General features: G+C 44.4%; 1 protein-coding gene across 1 annotated transcript in view; it reads right to left on the bottom strand.

Moving 5' to 3' along the window:
• Window positions 1-432: 432 nt before the first annotated feature.
• TRPM5 (transient receptor potential cation channel subfamily M member 5) overlaps window positions 433-19,555 on the bottom strand; it is a 561,392-nt gene continuing 542,269 nt past the window's right edge. The window contains exon 25 of the mRNA XM_085646171.1: window positions 433-624. Coding sequence (XP_085502297.1) covers window positions 539-624 — 86 coding nt within the window. The 3' untranslated portion in view covers window positions 433-538. The remainder of the gene's footprint in view (window positions 625-19,555) is intronic.

The following is a 19,555-nucleotide window of genomic DNA, read 5'->3' as shown; positions in this document are numbered from 1 at the left end:
TTCAAAGTAGCAGTGGTGGCGGAAGTGACATCACTGTCCCTTTGACTTTCCAATTGCATCAAGGGGGAACCCTTGTCCTAGATGGACCCCATCAACAGCCACCTATTTGCACCTGCTGCAGTTTTACTAGAGGAAAGGAGATTACAGAAAGTAAATAGGGGTTTTGAACCCAGTTTACTTTCCCTTTCTTTCCAACTCGCCATCTTTAGGACCCCTGAGAATTGGGGAAGCAAGGCAGTGGAAGGGGTAGCAGATGCTACACCTTACAAACTAAGAATGACGCCCATGTGTTAGGGAATCTGATGTAGCCATATTCACTTTTTTAAAACACGTTGTTCTTATAAATAATGCCCTGACTAGCATTCTGTATTGCGTTTCACGTACAGAAAAGTGCTACAGCAGTTCTTCGTGAAATTGTTGCACCGCTGATTGATGGATTGTCATGCATGGCTGATGAAAAAACGGAGGATTCAAACACGACATTTTGTAGGGCGCACAAATGACATATAAGCGCAATCCCAAACGATTGTTTTGCACATTATTGTTTTTTCAAGTGCTTCTTCTGGTCAGGGTCTTTGCTTCTTTCTTGAGAGCTCGTTTGGTTCCGGTCCTTATCCTTGAAACCTAACAGTAGAAGAGAAAAAAAGATTAGAGAAAAATCACTGCCATTGTTATCAGGCTTGCATTGTATAGTATTTTACTGACCAGAGTAACACAAATGTATATAGCATCTCTGGCAATGACTGACACACTCCATTGGGAATTAGTTACCTGTCGGGAAACTAGAGGAATGCCTTCTCCTCTGCAGCTGTGTGAATAAGCATTATTGCAGACCAGGCAAGGGAGGTGTGCGGATGGAAGTGGAAGTGGTGGCTAAAGAGACCATCTCCATTGTTATAGTGTAGAATTGTTTACCTCATTAAAATGATGCAGCAGAACAAAACTAATATAAATGTGCAATCGAAACAAACAAGGCCATATGATATGATATGAGCAGAGCTGAACACCAATTGGTGTAGAATACGAGCAGAACACTAATAGTTTTAATATGTAGCACTTCAGAAAGAAAATGTGTTCATGGACAGACGAACTGCCACATTATTTTTGTTTGCCGGTTTAAAATCATCACAAGGAGGCAAACTGCAGCAAGTGGCCGTCACCACTGCCGCCTGTCCTCCCCTACTTCTCTCAGACGGGAACCGATGGGGCATTCCACCAGGACTTAGTCCTGTGTGACCCCCTCATGAGTGCCCAAGTGCTTGCCCTGTTCTTAAAGTGCCCGCAGCCTTGCAAGGTCTGGAGCCTAAATATAGAGGACCAAAGTAATGTAAAGGTACGTATAGATGATCTACTCTTAACTTCACATATATTTTCAGATATATATCACTAATATGTTGAGTTATGTATATAAGCAAAAGACACACAATTGGCTTGGCAGTTCGGGCTGGACTGTTCCCATGAGGCACAGGGTCAGACTGATTTGCATATGGCCATGTCTGAACTGGGGTGGCAGAGTGGGCTAAAGAACGGTGATGGATCAAACCCAGATCTGTTGACTGGGTGTGAGTGTTTGATTGGTTCTGACGCTCCGTCCATCACCACCCCCTTTTGTACCGAGTTATGTATATAAACCTATACTTGCATGTATACTTACCTTCACAATATTTTGGTCCCCATTATTTTGGCCTTGGTATTTTGGTTCCACTGTATTCTGTAGTCTATTGGAATACCCAATCACCTGTAGCATCACGCAGCCCAACTACCCTTGCGTTGCATTTAAGATTACCACTGGATTGACAACTAAGAATTATTGAAATTGTGACCAGACCCTAGGAATGACCTGTTATAAAGTGGCCCTATGCATTACTTAGTCATTAGCATTGTGTTCGGTCCATCAGTAGCAGCCTGGCCCATCGAATGATATCCTGCAAGGGAACGCGCTTCAGCACCCCTCATTGTTGCCTGACTAGACGTAGCCAACAATGGCTTCAGACGAATGAGGGGTGCTATGTACTAGAGTCAAGATAGACCTTCTTGTTGCTGCATTAGACTGGAGGTGCAAAGCAGAATACAGGCTATGCTGTTTAATGGTGAAGTGCTGTCAGTTACCATGTGAGCAACAACACAAGGAAGCACATCAAGGTAGATACTTAAACTGACAGATGTCAAGGAGCACAGCTATGTCGGTACCAGCAATAGTTTCAGGGTACTTAAAGCCATAGTTGACATCTTTTCACAGGGGCTAACAGCCCTGGAACTAAAACAAAGCGTAATAATCACAAAATCATTATATGGAGTGGAAGGATTACCATGTGTCGGAGCAAAGACAGATGATAATCAGAACTCATTGAACTCTGGACACCATGCTAGAAGAAAAGGCACTGGCCATTCTAATCCTCTGGACGAACGTTTCACTGGCACAGATTACCATACCCTCATTCCCACGGCCTACTGGTGGTTATGAATGGAGGAATTCTGCCTAAGCCCTGGGCTAATGTTCCATCACATTGGGTCATACCCTTACATTTCTTCAAAGGTCTTCTGACACAGAAAACAAACCAGCAACATCCTCCTCTGCTGCATGCCAAAATCCTCTTAATGCAACTGAAAAGGGCTGTGAAGCCCATCCTCAAATCACGGTGAAACAAGGTTTTCCATTCAATGATTTTTATTGTCAAAAAAAGGGAGACTGGCATTCACTTGCAAGTTTGTCAGTTGAATTGATCACCCCCCAGTCGGTCTTCCAATTGCTTCAAGAAGAATTCTTGACGTCATTGAACTTAGAAGAGGTTTACTTTCATAACATCTCATGTTACTGTAATATGAGGAAGCTGGCTGCTTCAATTTAAAATTTTACCCTCCAGCCTAAATTCTCCGCTATGAATCTTCATAAAGAGTATGGCACCGATGACAGCCTTCCCTAGACAGCAGGGTGATCTAGTCTACCCTTACCTCAATGACTGGCTTCTCAAAGCTATGGCCTCCAAAAATGCCTACCTTTGGCTCTTCGACAGGTTGGGTCTCACGCAGAATGAGGAAGACCCATCGTTCACTGCATCCAGTGCCTGGGTGGCATCCTAAATATGACCATGAGGGAACGCCCTGTGTTCAGAAGAACACATCCACTGAATTCAGTCCAAGGATTACCAGTTCCAAAAACTGTAGTCTACAACAGTATATTGAGCAAATTGCTTGTGAAGATTGTCATTTGACATTCCCCTTTTCCCTTACTGATGCCTCCAGATGCAACCAAGCAAAAGACACACGATGTACGGAATGCAGAACAAATCATAACCTTCACCCCCAGTCATGAGATCTGGGTGAAAGCCATCATTCTTTTGCTCACCATGCCACCCCAGTTTAGACCTGGCCATATGCAAATCATTCTTGACCCTGGGCCTCATGGGAACAGTCCAGCCCAAAATGCCAAGCCAGATGCAACCAATGCAGGGGGAATTGGATACCCAATGAACACGGGCTCCTTCAATGACCAGATCGTGCCATGCCCCAAATGAAAAACCTTTGGTTGTCTATGATGCAACATTTGGGTGGTGCTGCAGTTCTGCCTGCGGGGCTCTCCTTTTTTTTTTTTTTTATGAAAACGGCCTAGTCAATGGAAGGCTGGGAAGCCCACCTGCAGGAGATGTCTGCAAAAAAGGCTGGTGGACATGTCAAGGAAAGCATCTGCACGTAAAAGTTCTGGAGCCGAGAGCCATCAAAAGAGGACTACAGTCACTCTTTTCCTCCGGATCCAGTGTCCGTCAATGCAAACCAGCACTAACAACTACTTCCTAAAATGAAACAAGGTAACCTGTTCTAATGGAGGAGGTCCAGACACTCTGGAATTGGGTCATTCAGCCCAAAATCACACTGAAGGTAGAGAATCTGCCAGGTGTAAAGGGGGATTGGGCTGAGGCACCCAGCATATCAACAAGAGTGTCACAAATAGGAACTGGACCATATGCAACTGGGGCAAGCCCGAACTAGATCTCTTTACCTGTGAAATTAACACACAATGTCACTTTTATGCCAGCGCGCACTGGAAACCCAGGTGGAAGGGAGTACATTTCAAATGCATGTCACAGGACTTTTGCACTTGCCTTCCCACCACTTCCCTTCATCCCAAATAGCACCAGCAAGATCAAGCAGGAACCATGTTGCCTCATCCTTATACCATGAGTGTGTCTCAGCCTCACAAATACTACCAAACTTACCACATGTAGCCCAATTGCGGCTCAAGTACAGTTCAGTGCCAGTCCATGTGTCCGCTATTGACAGATATTGCAGTTCATGGAGGTTGTAGAGACCTTTCTGCCAGTGAAACGGGAGCTAAAAATGGCCCTGTCCCAACCTGTCAAAAGCCTATGTGAATCCAGCCACTAGAAAATACTTTTCTGGGAGAGTCAGTGAATTAAGGACTTTACAACCAGAACCCATCCATAAGAGAGAATGGTTCTATGAACCAACCAATATAAGCCTCACCTATGATAAACAAGAAAGCGCAAAAACATTTTATGGACGTCTACCTAGTTATAGAAAAAGGAGAAACCAGAAATTCTGCATGCAACAAAGCCAAACACTACGAGAGACGTATTAAATACACCGGTTTTCACTCGACACCTCTCAATTACCACTTACCGCAGATTCAGCTTTTGAAAGCTAAACAAATTGTACCTACCCTCAACGAGTACAAGGAGAGAGAGCACATGATTCCCAATATATATAAAGAGAATACCCCAACGAAACGCTAGAAAAAGCAAAACCGAGAGAAACCACACATATAAGAGAAGTGTTTTAGTGACGAAGAAACACAAACCTGAATACCCAGGAGCGGTATCATCTAAATGAAGTAAAAGTTGTTGGGAAAACAATCCCAGGGCCCTGAACATTTTATAACCCTGCACCAGATTTCAAATATATATTGGAACAACCTCCTATATTTCCATACAAACTGTCTAAACATTTCAAACACACAGTGTGCTGCAATTCCAGACCTACCATTATAGAACAACAGAAAGTCAAAAAGGAACCGTTCGTTATATAACTGTGGACGCTGAAAAAACATAACTCTTGCAGATGCCACATCACATGCATGTAGCGGAAAACATAAAAAAGACATCCGCTTTCTACACGAATCCACGAGTTGTAATATAGGATTAAATGCCCATGCGGACTGATTACATAGAAAGGAGTAAAATAAAACTGAAAATCCATATGTATGAACATGGAAGTAACATTACAAGAGAAGTACATTGGAAAAGAAATTTGGAAAGTCAATAGCCCAGGAGACTTCATGAAAAAAGTATGTCACTTGTTTCCTCTGACGAATGCCAGGGTGGGTATAAAGTAGGCCTGGGCGGTAAATTCCGTTCCGTTCGCGTAATTTGCGGAATTTGGGTAATTTCGCGTTCCGCGGAGAACGCGAAATTGCCCAAAAATCTGCGTTCCGCGACTTCGCGAAATTTTTTGCTTGTTTGCGTTCTCAATATGCGTGTTCACGAGATATTTCACTCCGAGCACGCAAACAGCGATCGCGAACAGGAAAAAAGTATCGCGAACAAGCAATTCCGCGTGTTCGCGGAATTTCTGCGTGTTCGCGGAGATTTTTTACCGTTTCGCGGAGATTTGCGTAACGCGATTCCGCAAATTCCGCCCACCCCTAGTATAAAGTATGTTTTTTGTATCACAGTAAAAAAGCTTGTTGATACGTAATGGCTTAGCAACACGTGCAATGTATTAGTTGTAAGGGTAATTCTGAGCACTCCTTCAGGTACACAATGATCTGACTCGCATCCAGGTGCAACGTCCGGTGCGTGATGATACAGGTCGCACTAGACTGTTCCGATCACACACTACGAAGAGTTGCAAAATCTGTACGTCCTTGGAAATGAGGCACAACGTCTGGTGCGTGTCAATTTTGGCCTCACCAGACAGCTCTGGACACACACACAACTAAGAGTCTCAAATTCCGTGCCTCCCTGGAAATGAGGCACAACGTCCGGTGCACATTGATATTGATCGCACCAGACAGTTCTGGTCAAACACACAGGTGCAAGTTCAGCAATGTGTCGCGAAGTATAATGAGGCACTACTACGACTACGCTCCCACCTCTGAGGATCACAACCTGTGAATTGTACACCGCTCGCAATGAGCATGCAGTTGGAGTGTAGCACGAGAGAGCTGTGGCACGATCGACGAAGCGGGCCACACTGGATCTAGCAACCAGTGATCCGTTCACCACCAACAAGATGCTTATGCGTGCCAGGGTTCCCCAAGATGCAGGAGCCACATTTCTTAGATGCGGCCCAGCATTCAGGGCAACGCACAAGACAATCCGGTCTTCAGGCACAATTCTTAGTTCAACGCCCAGGCTGCACTACCAGTTGGAATACAACATATGATGTGGGCACTTGAGAAGGCACCGTCAGGTGTCCGAGGTAAATGGGGTGAGTCCCTCTTAAAAGATCTTTGATATCCCTGAGACCTCAGAAAGAACAGGAGACCAGCTCAACAAGCCCTTAAATAGCACACTTCAGGGTGCCACACAGCAGCAGGTAATCAACCCAAGCCAGCTCCTATTCAGGAAGGGCAAGCAGTCCCTTTCAATGGCAGTAATCCCCCATGTGCATAACAGAGTCCTCTGGCAATGTGCACAAAGTACTTGCCACCAGTAGTATATACTGGAGTGTGTGTTTGAAGTTGGGGGTGGTTCAAAGTGTCTCCATTTGACCCACACATGTCTCCCCTAAGTTTCAGTCCTGTCTGCAATGATGCAGTGAAAAGAAGATCTTTATCTATAGTGGTGCCCTGATCCGGCTCCAGTGGCCAAGTGTTAAAACCCCTTCCTCCAATCTCTCCAGCCGGCCCACAAACGGCAGAAGTCTGACGTTTCAGTTGCATGCCCAGTGTTTTATAGCTGTCTTTGGTGAAATGCCCAGTTGTGCTCCCCCCAACCTCCAGTGTGTCCTGGAGCCAAGCACCAAGGCACACAACGAGTTTTTTTTTTTTTTTTTTTAAATAACTTTTTATTGAAAAAAAAACAAGTCAAATACATACAATGGCTATTTATTTATGTATTTACTAAAGAGTTTTATATAGCACTGGCCAGATCCGAGGGTATCGGAGCGCTTTACAACATTCGTAACACGGAAATCACACAATAAAGCAGTAGTATACATAATGGCTCATGGAGCTTCGGAGGTCTCAGTGCGCTGTACAGCATTAAGGCAAGGAAGTCCTGCAGAATTCTAGTAGTGTGCACGTTGACTCGAGCCGAACCTCCTTCGGGGGGGGGAGGGGGAGGGGGGTAGAGAGAGGGGTCGGGGAGGTGGAGGAGGTAGAAATCTTAATGTCAAAGTATCAGTATGCTGCAATGAGCAAGCTTGTGTGCTTCGGCGGCAGCTATCGATTCGGAGGAGAACGATTGAGGAAGAGTTCTTTGAGCTGCCTTTTGAATTTTGAAAAGGGGGGGGGGGGTAGTCCTGATATGGACTAGGATGGAGTTCCAGATTTTGGGCGCACTTCCAGAGAAGGAACAGGCTGCGGTTTCTTGTTTGCGAGTTTTCGGCGGTATGAGGAGAAGAGTGTTGGAACTTCCGAGGCTCCTTGTCTGACCGGCCTTCTTAAGTTTGGAGGCCAGGTAGGCGGGTTTCCCTCTGTGCAGGGCTTTGTGCGTGAGGCAGGAAGTTCTGAAGTTGGCACGCATTTCGACTGGGGGCCATTTTAGCTCTGAGTGCGGGTGAGATGTGTTCATATTTCTTTACTCCTGTGACCATTCTAGCTGCTGCACTGATAGTTGTTCTGACGGGAGCTAAGTGGGATTTAGCTGTACATGTGAGGGCTGCATTCCCGTGGTCGAGTCAGGACAGCACCAGGGATTGAGTAGCTTGTTTGAGGTCCTTGAGCGGGATGAGGAGTTTTATTTTGTTGAGTAACTTCAGGTTGAGGAAGGCGCTTTTTGCGGTGTTCTTGATGTGTTTGGCCATGTCTAGTTTTGGGTCGAGGGTGATTCCAGAGATTTTACTGAGTTAGCCAGGGTGAGATTGCCGTTGAGAGCATCAATAGCTTTTAGCCATTCTACTATTTGGGGGTTCTCCTCTTTGTTAGAAATGAGGAGGAATTCCATTTTGTCTTGGTTGAGTTTCAGGTGATTTAGTGGTAGCCAGTGTTCGACTTCTCGAAGAGTGTCGTTGAGTCTTTGAATGTCGTCTATGGATAGTTACAGTGTGTAAACATCATGGCAAATTACAGAGAAGTCGCCTCTCGTGAGACACTAGCTTATGACATCACCTCCCATTTATAGCAGCGTAGTCAGCCCAGGGTCCATCCCCCAAAACCAGCTCCCGTCGCATCATGCAGCTGAATTACTACCACCATACTCAGGGGCTCAACAAGCAGGAACAGGCCTCGATCATACCTCAAAATGCCCTCCATTCACGCCATATTTAAACAGGGTCTGCACCCTCCGCCTCACCCGTTTCCTTCCCAATCAAATACTGCTGGTACAGTCCCCAAAAGTTTCTAGGGCGTGTGGTAAATATTTAAATTACCTGTACTATTTTTTATGCGGTAAAGTCTAGTAAGAATAACTCAGTCAAAATAAGAGGCAAAATCCGTGGTATTAGAGGTTCTGAAAAGGGCTTTATTCCTTACAAAGGAATTATGGTTCGAACCAGGCAATCTTATTCCATCACCACGAAGGTTCAGGAAGGGATAGGCAATACATTATTGACAAGTAAATATATATATATGAAAAGCATTGCATTAAGACAGATGCAGGAGGCGTAACAGCTGATAATACAGATAAGAATACACATACGTAATGAAAATAGGCGTGGTAATAGGCGTAAACTAGAAACGTCATTTAGAATGATGTCACAAGTGGGTGGATCCATAAGAGAATCCTGCAGTGTCAGCAGAAATATTTGGCAGAGATGCGCGCGCAGCCGCATGACGTGTGATTGACGTGCAACTAGAGGGTGAAGGGGAATTGACATTTAGCTCTACATGTGGAGACAGAAGTCTGGGGGGTCAGGTCAACCTAATCCCAAATCGTATCTAATATCTTTGTTTAAGGAACCGTTTTATCCAAAAGGAAAGGTCTCTCGGGCAAAATCTATTCTATACTGACTGTTAGTGCATGTACAAGCGTCTATGTGTCTACATGAGATGCGAGGGGGCAGGAATCTTCCATGGTAACAGGGGCTATGAATTACTTGCATAAAGACAGCGAGGCCGAGCCCTTTGCTCGGTAGCTGGAAGGATGTTTACCTAAACTACTAGACAGGAATGCATTGGATGAGGAGCGGAGCAGATAACTTGAAGGCTGAATACAGTTTTTGGCAGGCAACAGGCACCGTGAGCCGCGCAGGGAGTAGGACAAAGTTCATGGATACCGATGCAGGTCCAGGCTGGAGCATTTCAGAGGCAGAAGCAGGAAAAGGCTTGATGGCAGAATTCAGGGCCTACTCGCCTGAACTGTAAAACTAGAAAAGTGAACCATATAAAGTCGGTGGCCAATCATACTTAGGAATGGAATATTCGACCCATTCATGGCGGATCTGAAAGAGGACATGTTGACGTTGGACGCACATGTATTTGCGTCTTCATAGCTGGAACTGGAGGGAACATACATGTACTTGTAGCATGTACATGGAGTCGTTGGGGTCTAAGATAGGGGACACAATTGACCATAAAAATTCATATTTCCTCATTCCCTCCTTGTCCCCTACAGACCCTTATGAAATATCTATCTTCATCAATCCATCAATCTGTTCATATAGCATCATTTGTTCTTCTTTCTTCTTCCGGGATCTTGAATGAAAATTTGAAGGTGGGATACACGATGTGGCACACAGACCACAAATCGCTGGCCCACATTGTAGACACAAGCAGCAACTGAATAGAATGAGAAAGCCAATACCTAGGAAGGATAGGATCCTCCATCCCCAGGCTGACAACACGCTCCAGAACCAACCGGACCAAGTCCAGGTGCCTGGATTCTGGTGCATCTGGCTTACGATCTTATGAAGTCGAGTTATGGCTTTATATACTGACGGCGTGTTTTCTGGTATGAAAACACAGCAACTTGATCCGATGACCCTACAAGCTCCGCCCCTATCGGCCAGGATGACGTCAAGAACAAGACGATTTTGAAGAACAACAATCCGCATCGCAGACTGCTCCTCTGTTAAGTTGCCTAAGGCGGAAGTAGTTTCATTCACTACTGCTTCAAGGGTTCTAGTTAATCTACGTATCAGCTTACTATTAGTGACTGTACCTATGTAGGGAAAGAAACCTTTATTGAAATCTGTATATTGCTCCCATGCTGTTTCAGTGTAGTCGACAATCGGGAGATCTCTCTGCTGTCTATTGTGTACTAAATGGGTATTCCTATGGTAATCAGGCGGGGCTAGGAAAACAGGTGGCAGAAGGAATGCAATGTAACAGGTACCATCCCAATCTAGGGGTAGGCACATGTATGCGGTGTGACCACAGATGAAGTAGGAGTGACGAGAAGCTCTAAATGTAGACTTGCCTTTATCACTGAATTCTATTACAGTGGTACATTTACTATGGCCCATGTGTATTGAACCATTCTTTCTTACACATAATTCGCCTCTAACTGGAAATACTGACATAGCGGGCAAGATTGGTGTAGCTTCGGATTCAACATTCAGGATCATGAGATTAAGTGTAAAGTTACCTAATCCATATACTTCATTTTCTAGATCAGTTCCTGTTCTTTTGGGAAGTCCCTCCTTGTTAGGGTAGCAGACTTTAAGTAAAACTAGGTTCAGGTTTCCCCAAACCCAGTTGTCTTGATAAACTACTGAGTTTGAATCTAAGGAATTAATCAAACTAAACTATGCTCCACAGGAGCCATTGTGTGTGAATGGATACGGAAAGAGGGGCAGAACTCCCTTGTATTTCTGATAGGGAGGGAGTCGTCCACATATCCAACAATTTGTAGCATTGCTGGTCTGATGAGAATGATGTAACATACTAATGAATGTATTGTTGCGCAGCGCAAATCTATAGGACAACTCATGCGGGGGTAATTCGCTAAAAGAATGTTCGGCAGTAGCATTGAAAGCACGCTTGGAAATAGGGTAATACATGTGTAATAATATACTGACAATAATAATAAGAAGACTTAGGAAAAACATAATTAACAATGTCACTATGCAGTGACTACGAAGTGATTTACAGTACGCATATTTCTTGAGCTGTTTCTGTCTATTTCTCTCTCTATTTCGGTCTAGAGGATACATGTCAGAGACAAATTCAACCGATTCACCTTGGAGAGGACTTAAACAATCAAATTGTCTGACTTGCTAGACCTTAGTTTCAGTTTATAGTTTTCTTTTTCTGGCTCAGCAACCAGGGGGAGTTTTGAGTCAGTCTGTGAGGGAATGCAGGGCTGATAATTCAAGTCGGATGATAGTCCATGAAATTTTTTGATATGGCTCGAGTGCAACCACCCTTTACGTCCCTCAATCTTCACAGCTGTCCTCGTGGTCAATAAGACGAGTTTAGGCGACTGCCAGCGAGGCTCCAGCGGGTTCCTTCTGTCGAAGTTCCTTACAAGTACATGATCTCCCGGAACCACGTCATGGGGCTTCACCTCAGTGTTATCGGGAAAAGCTGCAGCTACCTGTGAACGACAAGATTGTAGTGCAGACATCAAGGAAGCCAGGTAATCTGTCAGCATATTACAATCAACATCAGTTATTTTACGGGGTATAGGCGTCCCCCCACATATTTGGTGGTCTACCGAAGATCACCTCATACGGGGATAGCCCTGTTCGAGAGTGTGCTACCATTCTCATGTAAAAGAGCGCAACTGGTAAAGCTACTATCCAGTCGACACCTTTTTCTCTACATACTTTGGACAATCTAATTTTCAGAGTTTGATTATGTCGCTCCACGAGTCCTGCTGCCTTGGGTTGTCGGACACAGTGGAATTTCCATTGATAGCCTAACAGAAGTGAAACATGTTTCATTAGCTCGGATGAGAATGGCTGGCCATTATCTGAGTACACAACACGGGGCAAACCATACCGTGGGAAGAATTCTCGAACTAACTGTTTGGCAGTAGTCGGGGCAGTGTAATCTGAGACGGGATACGCCTCTGTCCACCGGGAAAGAGCGCATACAACTACAAGGACATATTTGAATCCTCGACATCGTTCCATCTGGATATAATCCATCTGGAGGACTTCAAAAGGATGATCGGGAGGTTGAAATCCACCCTGCTCTACAGGTACGCCTTTTCCTGGATTGAACTGACAACAAATCATGCAGGTACGTACTTTCTGTTTAGCTGCTGCTCGCAAGTGTTTATTGAACCAAATGTGTTGAATACTGTCTAGCATAGCTTTCTCTCCTAGGTGCGCTGGACTATGTATCGTGTTAATGATGACTTGAACCATTGAGTCGGGGAGAAACCATATAGATTTTCCCTTCGTCATCCATCCTTGATCCGTTTGGATCCCTCCTAATTCAGTCCATCTCTTTATTTCTTCTGGTGTAGCATGTGTCTGTATGTCAATTACATCAAGGGCGGGATCCTTAACTGTCATGCAATGTGTTGGTGTCGGGACTATTGTCTTTGTCGTGTCAGTTGGATGAGTCTGATTCTGAGCAGTTTGTTTAGCTGTTCTGTCAGCTAGGTCGTTACCCTGAGAAATAATGTCAGTCACTTTCGTATGGGCCTTGCACTTCATAATCGATATTGCAGTAGGCAGATGTATTGCATCTAACAGAGCTTGAATAAGGGGACCGTGCTGGATGTGGGCACCGTGAGAAGTTAAATAACCTCTCTCTCGCCAAAGCACGCCGAAGTCATGGACAACTCCGAATGCATAACGTGAGTCTGTGTATATGTTGACTTTTTTATTTTTGGCTTGAATACAGGCTTGTGTCAGAGCGATGAGCTCTGCTGCTTGAGCTGACAAGGTATCGATACAATTTGTTTCAATAACTTCAGTGTCTGTTGTGACTGCATAAGCGGCCACTAACTCTCCTGTACTTGTTCTCATACATGAACCATCTACATACAATGTCAGGTCTGGATCTGATAATGGAATATCTGTCAAGTCTTGTCTGGGTTTCGTCGTAATAGTAATGACTTCAATACAATCATGTGCCAGTGGGTCTGTTCCACTTAATGGCAAAAGTGTGGCAGGATTTAATGTACTACAACGTCTGATTTCTATGTGTGGCTGGAACAATGTCAATTCATAACCCATAGTCTTGCTATAGTCAGTGTTGTGTTTGGGTCCGGTTCAAGAGAACCTCTACTGCGTGTGGTACTTGTACTGTTAATTGATGTCCTAACACTATGGCATCGCTTTGTCTGATTGCTAAAGCTGTTGCTGCGACTGATTTCAGGCACGCAGGAAGAGCCTGGGCTACGGGATCTAATGTACTGGAGAAATAGGCACATGGCTTGTGTGATCCTGCTTGTTCCTGCGTGAGTACTGATAAAGCAGTACCTTCACGTTCTGTAACGAAAAGTGTAAAACGTTTGCTGTAACATGGTGTTGCTAAAACAGGTGCTTGGCATAAAGCTTTCTTTAAGCTTTCAAAAGCTTGCGTATGTTCCTGAGTCCAAGGGAGGACAGTCGATGTCGCTGCCTCCTGTGTTGTCAACTGAATGAGTGGTTTTGCTAGAAATGCATATTGAGGGATCCACTGCCTACAGTACGAAGTGAGGCCTATGAATGCCCGTACCTCCTTTTGTGTCTTGGGTGGCGGCATGTTAATAATTAACTGGATACGGTCGGGTGTAAGCTGTCTTCCCCCCTTGGACAGCAAGTGCCCAAGGTACACAACTTGCTGGACACAGAATTGCAGCTTTGAAGGGGACACTTTGTGCCCCTTGTCGGCTAAGAAATGTAAAACCGTCAGTGATGCTTTTTCACATTCAGGTTCGCTTCGGGCGGTGATCAGCAGATCATCGACATATTGAAGCAGGGCAGTGTTAACTGGCATGTGGATACTGTCAAGTTCTCTTTTCAGTGCTTGGCTATAGATGCTGGGGCTTTCTGTGAATCCTTGAGGTGCGCGTGCGAATTTAAAACTTCGTCCATTTAAACTGAATCCGAACAAATATTGGCTTTCCGGATCGATTGGGACGCTAAAGAAAGCGTTCTTGAGGTCAATTACAGTAAAGAACGTTGCTTCTGAATCTATGGCTGTTAGCAATGAAGAGATATCTGGGACCACGGGGTATTGTGGTACAATGCATTTATTTAATTCTCGCAGATCAATAACTAATCGATATACTGGTGGTGCTTTTGGATCAGTTCGTTTAAGAATCGGAATTATCGGGGAATTACATATATTGGAGTCCGTTTCTACAACCACTCCTTGTGCAATGAGCTCGTCAATGATTTGCAGTAAAGCCACAACAGCATCTGGTGGTAACTTGTATTGTCGTATTCGTGGTAATACTACTCCTGTTTTAAGTGTGACTCGATATGGTGTGATGTGCATACAACCTACATCAGTGGGGCCTTGTGCCCATAAATGTGCAGGTAGATTCTGTAACCGGTGATCCATGTCTCTAGACACGTAGTGACCTTTAAAGTCACGCAAAAATAGTCGTACTCCTTCCGGAGAACAACATATTATAGCTCCTAGAGCCTTCAATGTTTTGATACCTAACAAGTTTTCTGGGCATGATTTTGTAAGCAATAGATCTGTAGTCCGTGTTAATGAACCGACTGTGAATGCAAGTGGTTGTGATACGTCGTTAATAGTGGGCTTTCCTGAAAAACCAAGGGAAATATTTTGTGAGCCTGAGAGGGGTACCCCTGGGACTTCGCTGTGACTGATAGTGGTTCTGCTTGCCCCTGTATCGAGTAGAAACTTTCTGTCTTTCCCTAATACTTGACTCTGCACATAGGGACCCTCTTGATCTACAGGAACCTCAATAAGGGGTAGGCCAACTTCCCTCTCTAGGCTATTTCATGTGTAGCGCTGATACTCTGGATAGTCATTTTGTGCATACTGATACATCTGTTGTGTCGTGTTTTGTGTTGCAGCAATAGGCTGTGGCTGTTGTTGTTGTTGTTGTTGTGGTTGTGGTGCGGTCTGTTGTGGAACTGGCATAGGTTGCGCATGCTGAGGTACTTGTTGTTGGATCTGATCCTGTCTAGGCGGACGTGGTCTCTCCTTCGTTATACCCGTAGAGATATTATGTTTTAGAACTGCGCAATCGTGTATATAATGACCTGGCTGTTTACAATAGTTGCATGTCCCTCTAACAGGACCCGCTGAATCATTGGACTGCGTCGTACCCTTTTTATGACCGTCAGCTGGAACTGACTGAGCAACAAGCATTTTCATTTTCGTGTCTTTCATACGTCTTTGTTCGTGTTCTTGTTCTTCTCTAATTCTATTGTGATGATATTGTAACATTTGTAACATCTGTGACGGTGTGTTACCTTGCCAGGTACTCTCGAATTTTAATACCCTATTCTTAACTTGGGGCAGGGAATTCTCAACTAATTTTGTCACAAACAGATGTGGATACGACTCACTACTTGCTTTTATGCCACTATTAATACCAAAACATTTTTCAAATCGGGAATAGAAATCACTAGTGTCTTCATCTTGTTTTTGCTTACAGGCTGAAATTGCACCCCAGTCTTCCTTTTTCGTAGTCAATAAACGTGGTAGTACCTGCACTAATAATCCTGGTAATGCTGTAGTCTTTTCCCCAAGCCCTGAACCTGCAGCTCGGGCTTTTTCTTCGTTTTCTAATGCTGTCCACTCTATCTTTTGGTCTCCCACCTCCCATTCCTTTTCTTTGAGTTTCTCGTAAATACCGGCAGGCAATAAAACTTTTAATATTTTCATAATGTCAGGATAAGTATACTCTCCCATGAGTAACATGTCTTTTATCTCACGGTGGAAACCTGCTGGGTCTTTGTCATGGCTAGGTACTACTTTCTTCATTTCTAATAATTCAATTTTAGTTATGGGCGTGTACACAAACACGCGTTTAAAAGTATTGTCTTCACCTCTGATTGGGTGTACTTCGCGTAAAGGATTCTGTCTGTCAATGTGATACGTTTTTCTTTCCAACTTGGGGGGAACTGAAACATGTTCTGGGCATACGAAGACAATGTACTGGTGTCGATATTCTAGAATTTCTTTAATTAAATCAGTACCTGAACCTCTCCATTTATTCGGGAGTAATTCTATCAGTATATCAGGTAGGGGACCAGGATCGGAGTGTTGGCTTCTATATAATATAACGAGGTGCTGTATCATGTTTATACCAGCTAAACGCTGTTCGTCTGGGGTAAGATTCAAAAACGTGTGTGCTAACGCATCATCACTGTATTTTTCAGAACTGTCAGCCCATTGTACTGCTGACCTGGCTAATTCTTGTTCATCCATAGAATCGAGCATATGATACCCCCTTCGGTCTCGGAGTAATTTATCAGCAGCCTGGAATAAGTGTTCAGGGGACTTCGTATTTAGCATAGGGGCTTGAAAATGTCTGTTACATTCTGGACGTATCGGACGTATCGGGTCATTAAAGTATCTGGTATTGTTACAAGGTCTTCCCCTACCTACATAGGCTATCGTTTCTAATTGTCCTGTGGGCATTTCTGATTCTTCCTCCTCCTCTCCCTCGGATTCAGTTTTGTCTGCCTCCAATCTGGCTTTATGTATTCGTTCTACTTCTTTGCGGATCTTTCGGCACATAGCTACTATACACGTCTGTTTATCATGTTTTCCCTCAGATATATTCTGACCCCATCTGGTAAGTACTTGCATTTCATCCTGATCTACCTCGGACCTATCTCTGTCTCTGATCAAGCAGTTTATGAAGAAACGTAACAGTAGTCTCTGTATATCCACTTTCTGGTATTCCATGGCTTCGTCAATACTTTCAGGGCCTTGCCCTGTTTGGACAAAGCGATATATATCGTCTAAATGTTTAATCATTCCTGGTAGCGTCGTTAAATACATTGAAGCTCGTCGTATACGTAGTGATGATAGCAGCATTCTGTCATTTTTACCGGGCACTGGATCATATCTACAATCTACAAGATGTTCCTTAAACATGTCGGACGTTGCTATTTGGGGTGTACGTTGGTTTGCTAAATCTCTAAGAGACGATTTACTTCGTGATGGTGGCGTGGCAAAAATTGCTGCCGCACCTCCTGTCGCACCTTCTGAGGTGCTAGGCACGAAAGGATTTGTGGGGTGTAAGGTAGAAACTGTGGATGCGGGAAAAGCGGTGGAAACAGATGGACCTATTGGAATATGCGGAGGAGTTTGTGGTTGCGGAGTTGGGGGCGGATGATCTCGGGGTTGAGCACCATCGACAGGTGGCGTGTGTGGTGGAACATTAACATATTCGGGAGCTACATCGTCTAAATAGGAGGAAAGGAAAATATCTTTTGCGGTCTTGGGATGTGCCTTAATCGGGAGTAATGGGGGTGGCAAATCTTTCGGTATTTCCGGGGTGGCCTTAGGTAAACCTTCGGCCAAAAGAGGATACATACCATTCATAAGAGTGTTTCGTTGTCTGTCTACTTGTTCTGTTTTTACTCGGATACCTTCCTCAACTAATACGTTTTCTCGGGCTTTATTTGAGTTCTCCCTACTTTTCTCTTCCAGTCTGAGCGCTTTCTCTGCGCGCCTATGCGATTCTTTACGCCATAATTCAATGGCATCTTTCTGTGACTGTCTGGCTTTCTTTTTCCATAATTCTTCTTCTACTCTCATGATGCAATCTGCATCCCATGTCCCAGCTGCGGGCCACCTCTGACTTTCTGCTAGATCCTTGGTGTAGTCCACCCATAAGTCAAGATATAGTACGGCATCTAGGCCATGTTTATGATACATAAAATACCCTGGAGTGTCCCTAGGTGGAATGGGAACAGCTTCTTCGAGTACTCCTTTTCTAGTTTTGATCTGTCTCAATTTTGAAAAGAACGGCATCTTTAAACCTTGCTACTTGATTCTTACTCAAACTGGACTTGAACACAATTAATACGACAAACACTATAATGAACACTCATTCATACCACAATCTTTAAACACATTAAAACATTTAACATTTAACATTTAACGAACAATGATAATTAAGAGAAAACTAACTACTGACATAATACTAATACTAGATAATACTGGATTATATACATGAACATACTGGATATACTGCTAAACAGTACAGATACACTGCTAAAACAGTGCAGACCGGATCTGTGTACCCAAACCCGTCAGGACCGGCACAAACCAATGTGCACGTCTAAATGCCTCCCCAGCAACGGTACTCACCGGGTAGCACGGAACGGAAGGCCTCGGAACTGAACTGAACTGGACCGGACTGGACTCGACTGGACTCGGAAACTTCGGAACCTGGTGGGCCTCTGTATACCTCGGATCTTGCTCTCTCAGCTAGGCTCTGGTCGGGATACTTCGCACTTCTCACCGCCTCGTCTGGGTGTTGATCGCAGCCTCAGTCACCCCCGCTTGGCCGGAGGGAGATACAGGAAATCCTGCGGGTACGCGTTTTTGTCCGTCTGGATGTGGCAGGAGACCGGGCCTGCAACGCACCTCCGGCGCGTGAGATGAGAAAGTGTCCCTGTTCGGGCGCCAATTTATGTGGTAAATATTTAAATTACCTGTACTATTTTTTATGCGGTAAAGTCTAGTAAGAATAACTCAGTCAAAATAAGAGGCAAAATCCGTGGTATTAGAGGTTCTGAAAAGGGCTTTATTCCTTACAAAGGAATTATGGTTCGAACCAGGCAATCTTATTCCATCACCACGAAGGTTCAGGAAGGGATAGGCAATACATTATTGACAAGTAAATATATATATATGAAAAGCATTGCATTAAGACAGATGCAGGAGGCGTAACAGCTGATAATACAGATAAGAATACACATACGTAATGAAAATAGGCGTGGTAATAGGCGTACACTAGAAACGTCATTTAGAATGATGTCACAAGTGGGTGGATCCATAAGAGAATCCTGCAGTGTCAGCAGAAATATTTGGCAGAGATGCGCGCGCAGCCGCATGACGTGTGATTGACGTGCAACTAGAGGGTGAAGGGGAATTGACATTTAGCTCTACATGTGGAGACAGAAGTCTGGGGGGTCAGGTCAACCTAATCCCAAATCGTATCTAATATCTTTGTTTAAGGAACCGTTTTATCCAAAAGGAAAGGTCTCTCGGGCAAAATCTATTCTATACTGACTGTTAGTGCATGTACAAGCGTCTATGTGTCTACATGAGATGCGAGGGGGCAGGAATCTTCCATGGTAACAGGGGCTATGAATTACTTGCATAAAGACAGCGAGGCCGAGCCCTTTGCTCGGTAGCTGGAAGGATGTTTACCTAAACTACTAGACAGGAATGCATTGGATGAGGAGCGGAGCAGATAACTTGAAGACTGAATACAGTTTTTGGCAGGCAACAGGCACCGTGAGCCGCGCAGGGAGTAGGACAAAGTTCATGGATACCGATGCAGGTCCAGGCTGGAGCATTTCAGAGGCAGAAGCAGGAAAAGGC

This window comes from Triturus cristatus, chromosome 3_1 (genome assembly GCF_964204655.1).
Source record: "Triturus cristatus chromosome 3_1, aTriCri1.1, whole genome shotgun sequence".
In the NCBI taxonomy this organism is placed as follows: Eukaryota; Metazoa; Chordata; class Amphibia; order Caudata; family Salamandridae; genus Triturus; species Triturus cristatus.
The sequence above is the reverse complement of the archived record's forward strand: the minus strand, read 5'-3'. Positions and strand labels throughout refer to the sequence as shown.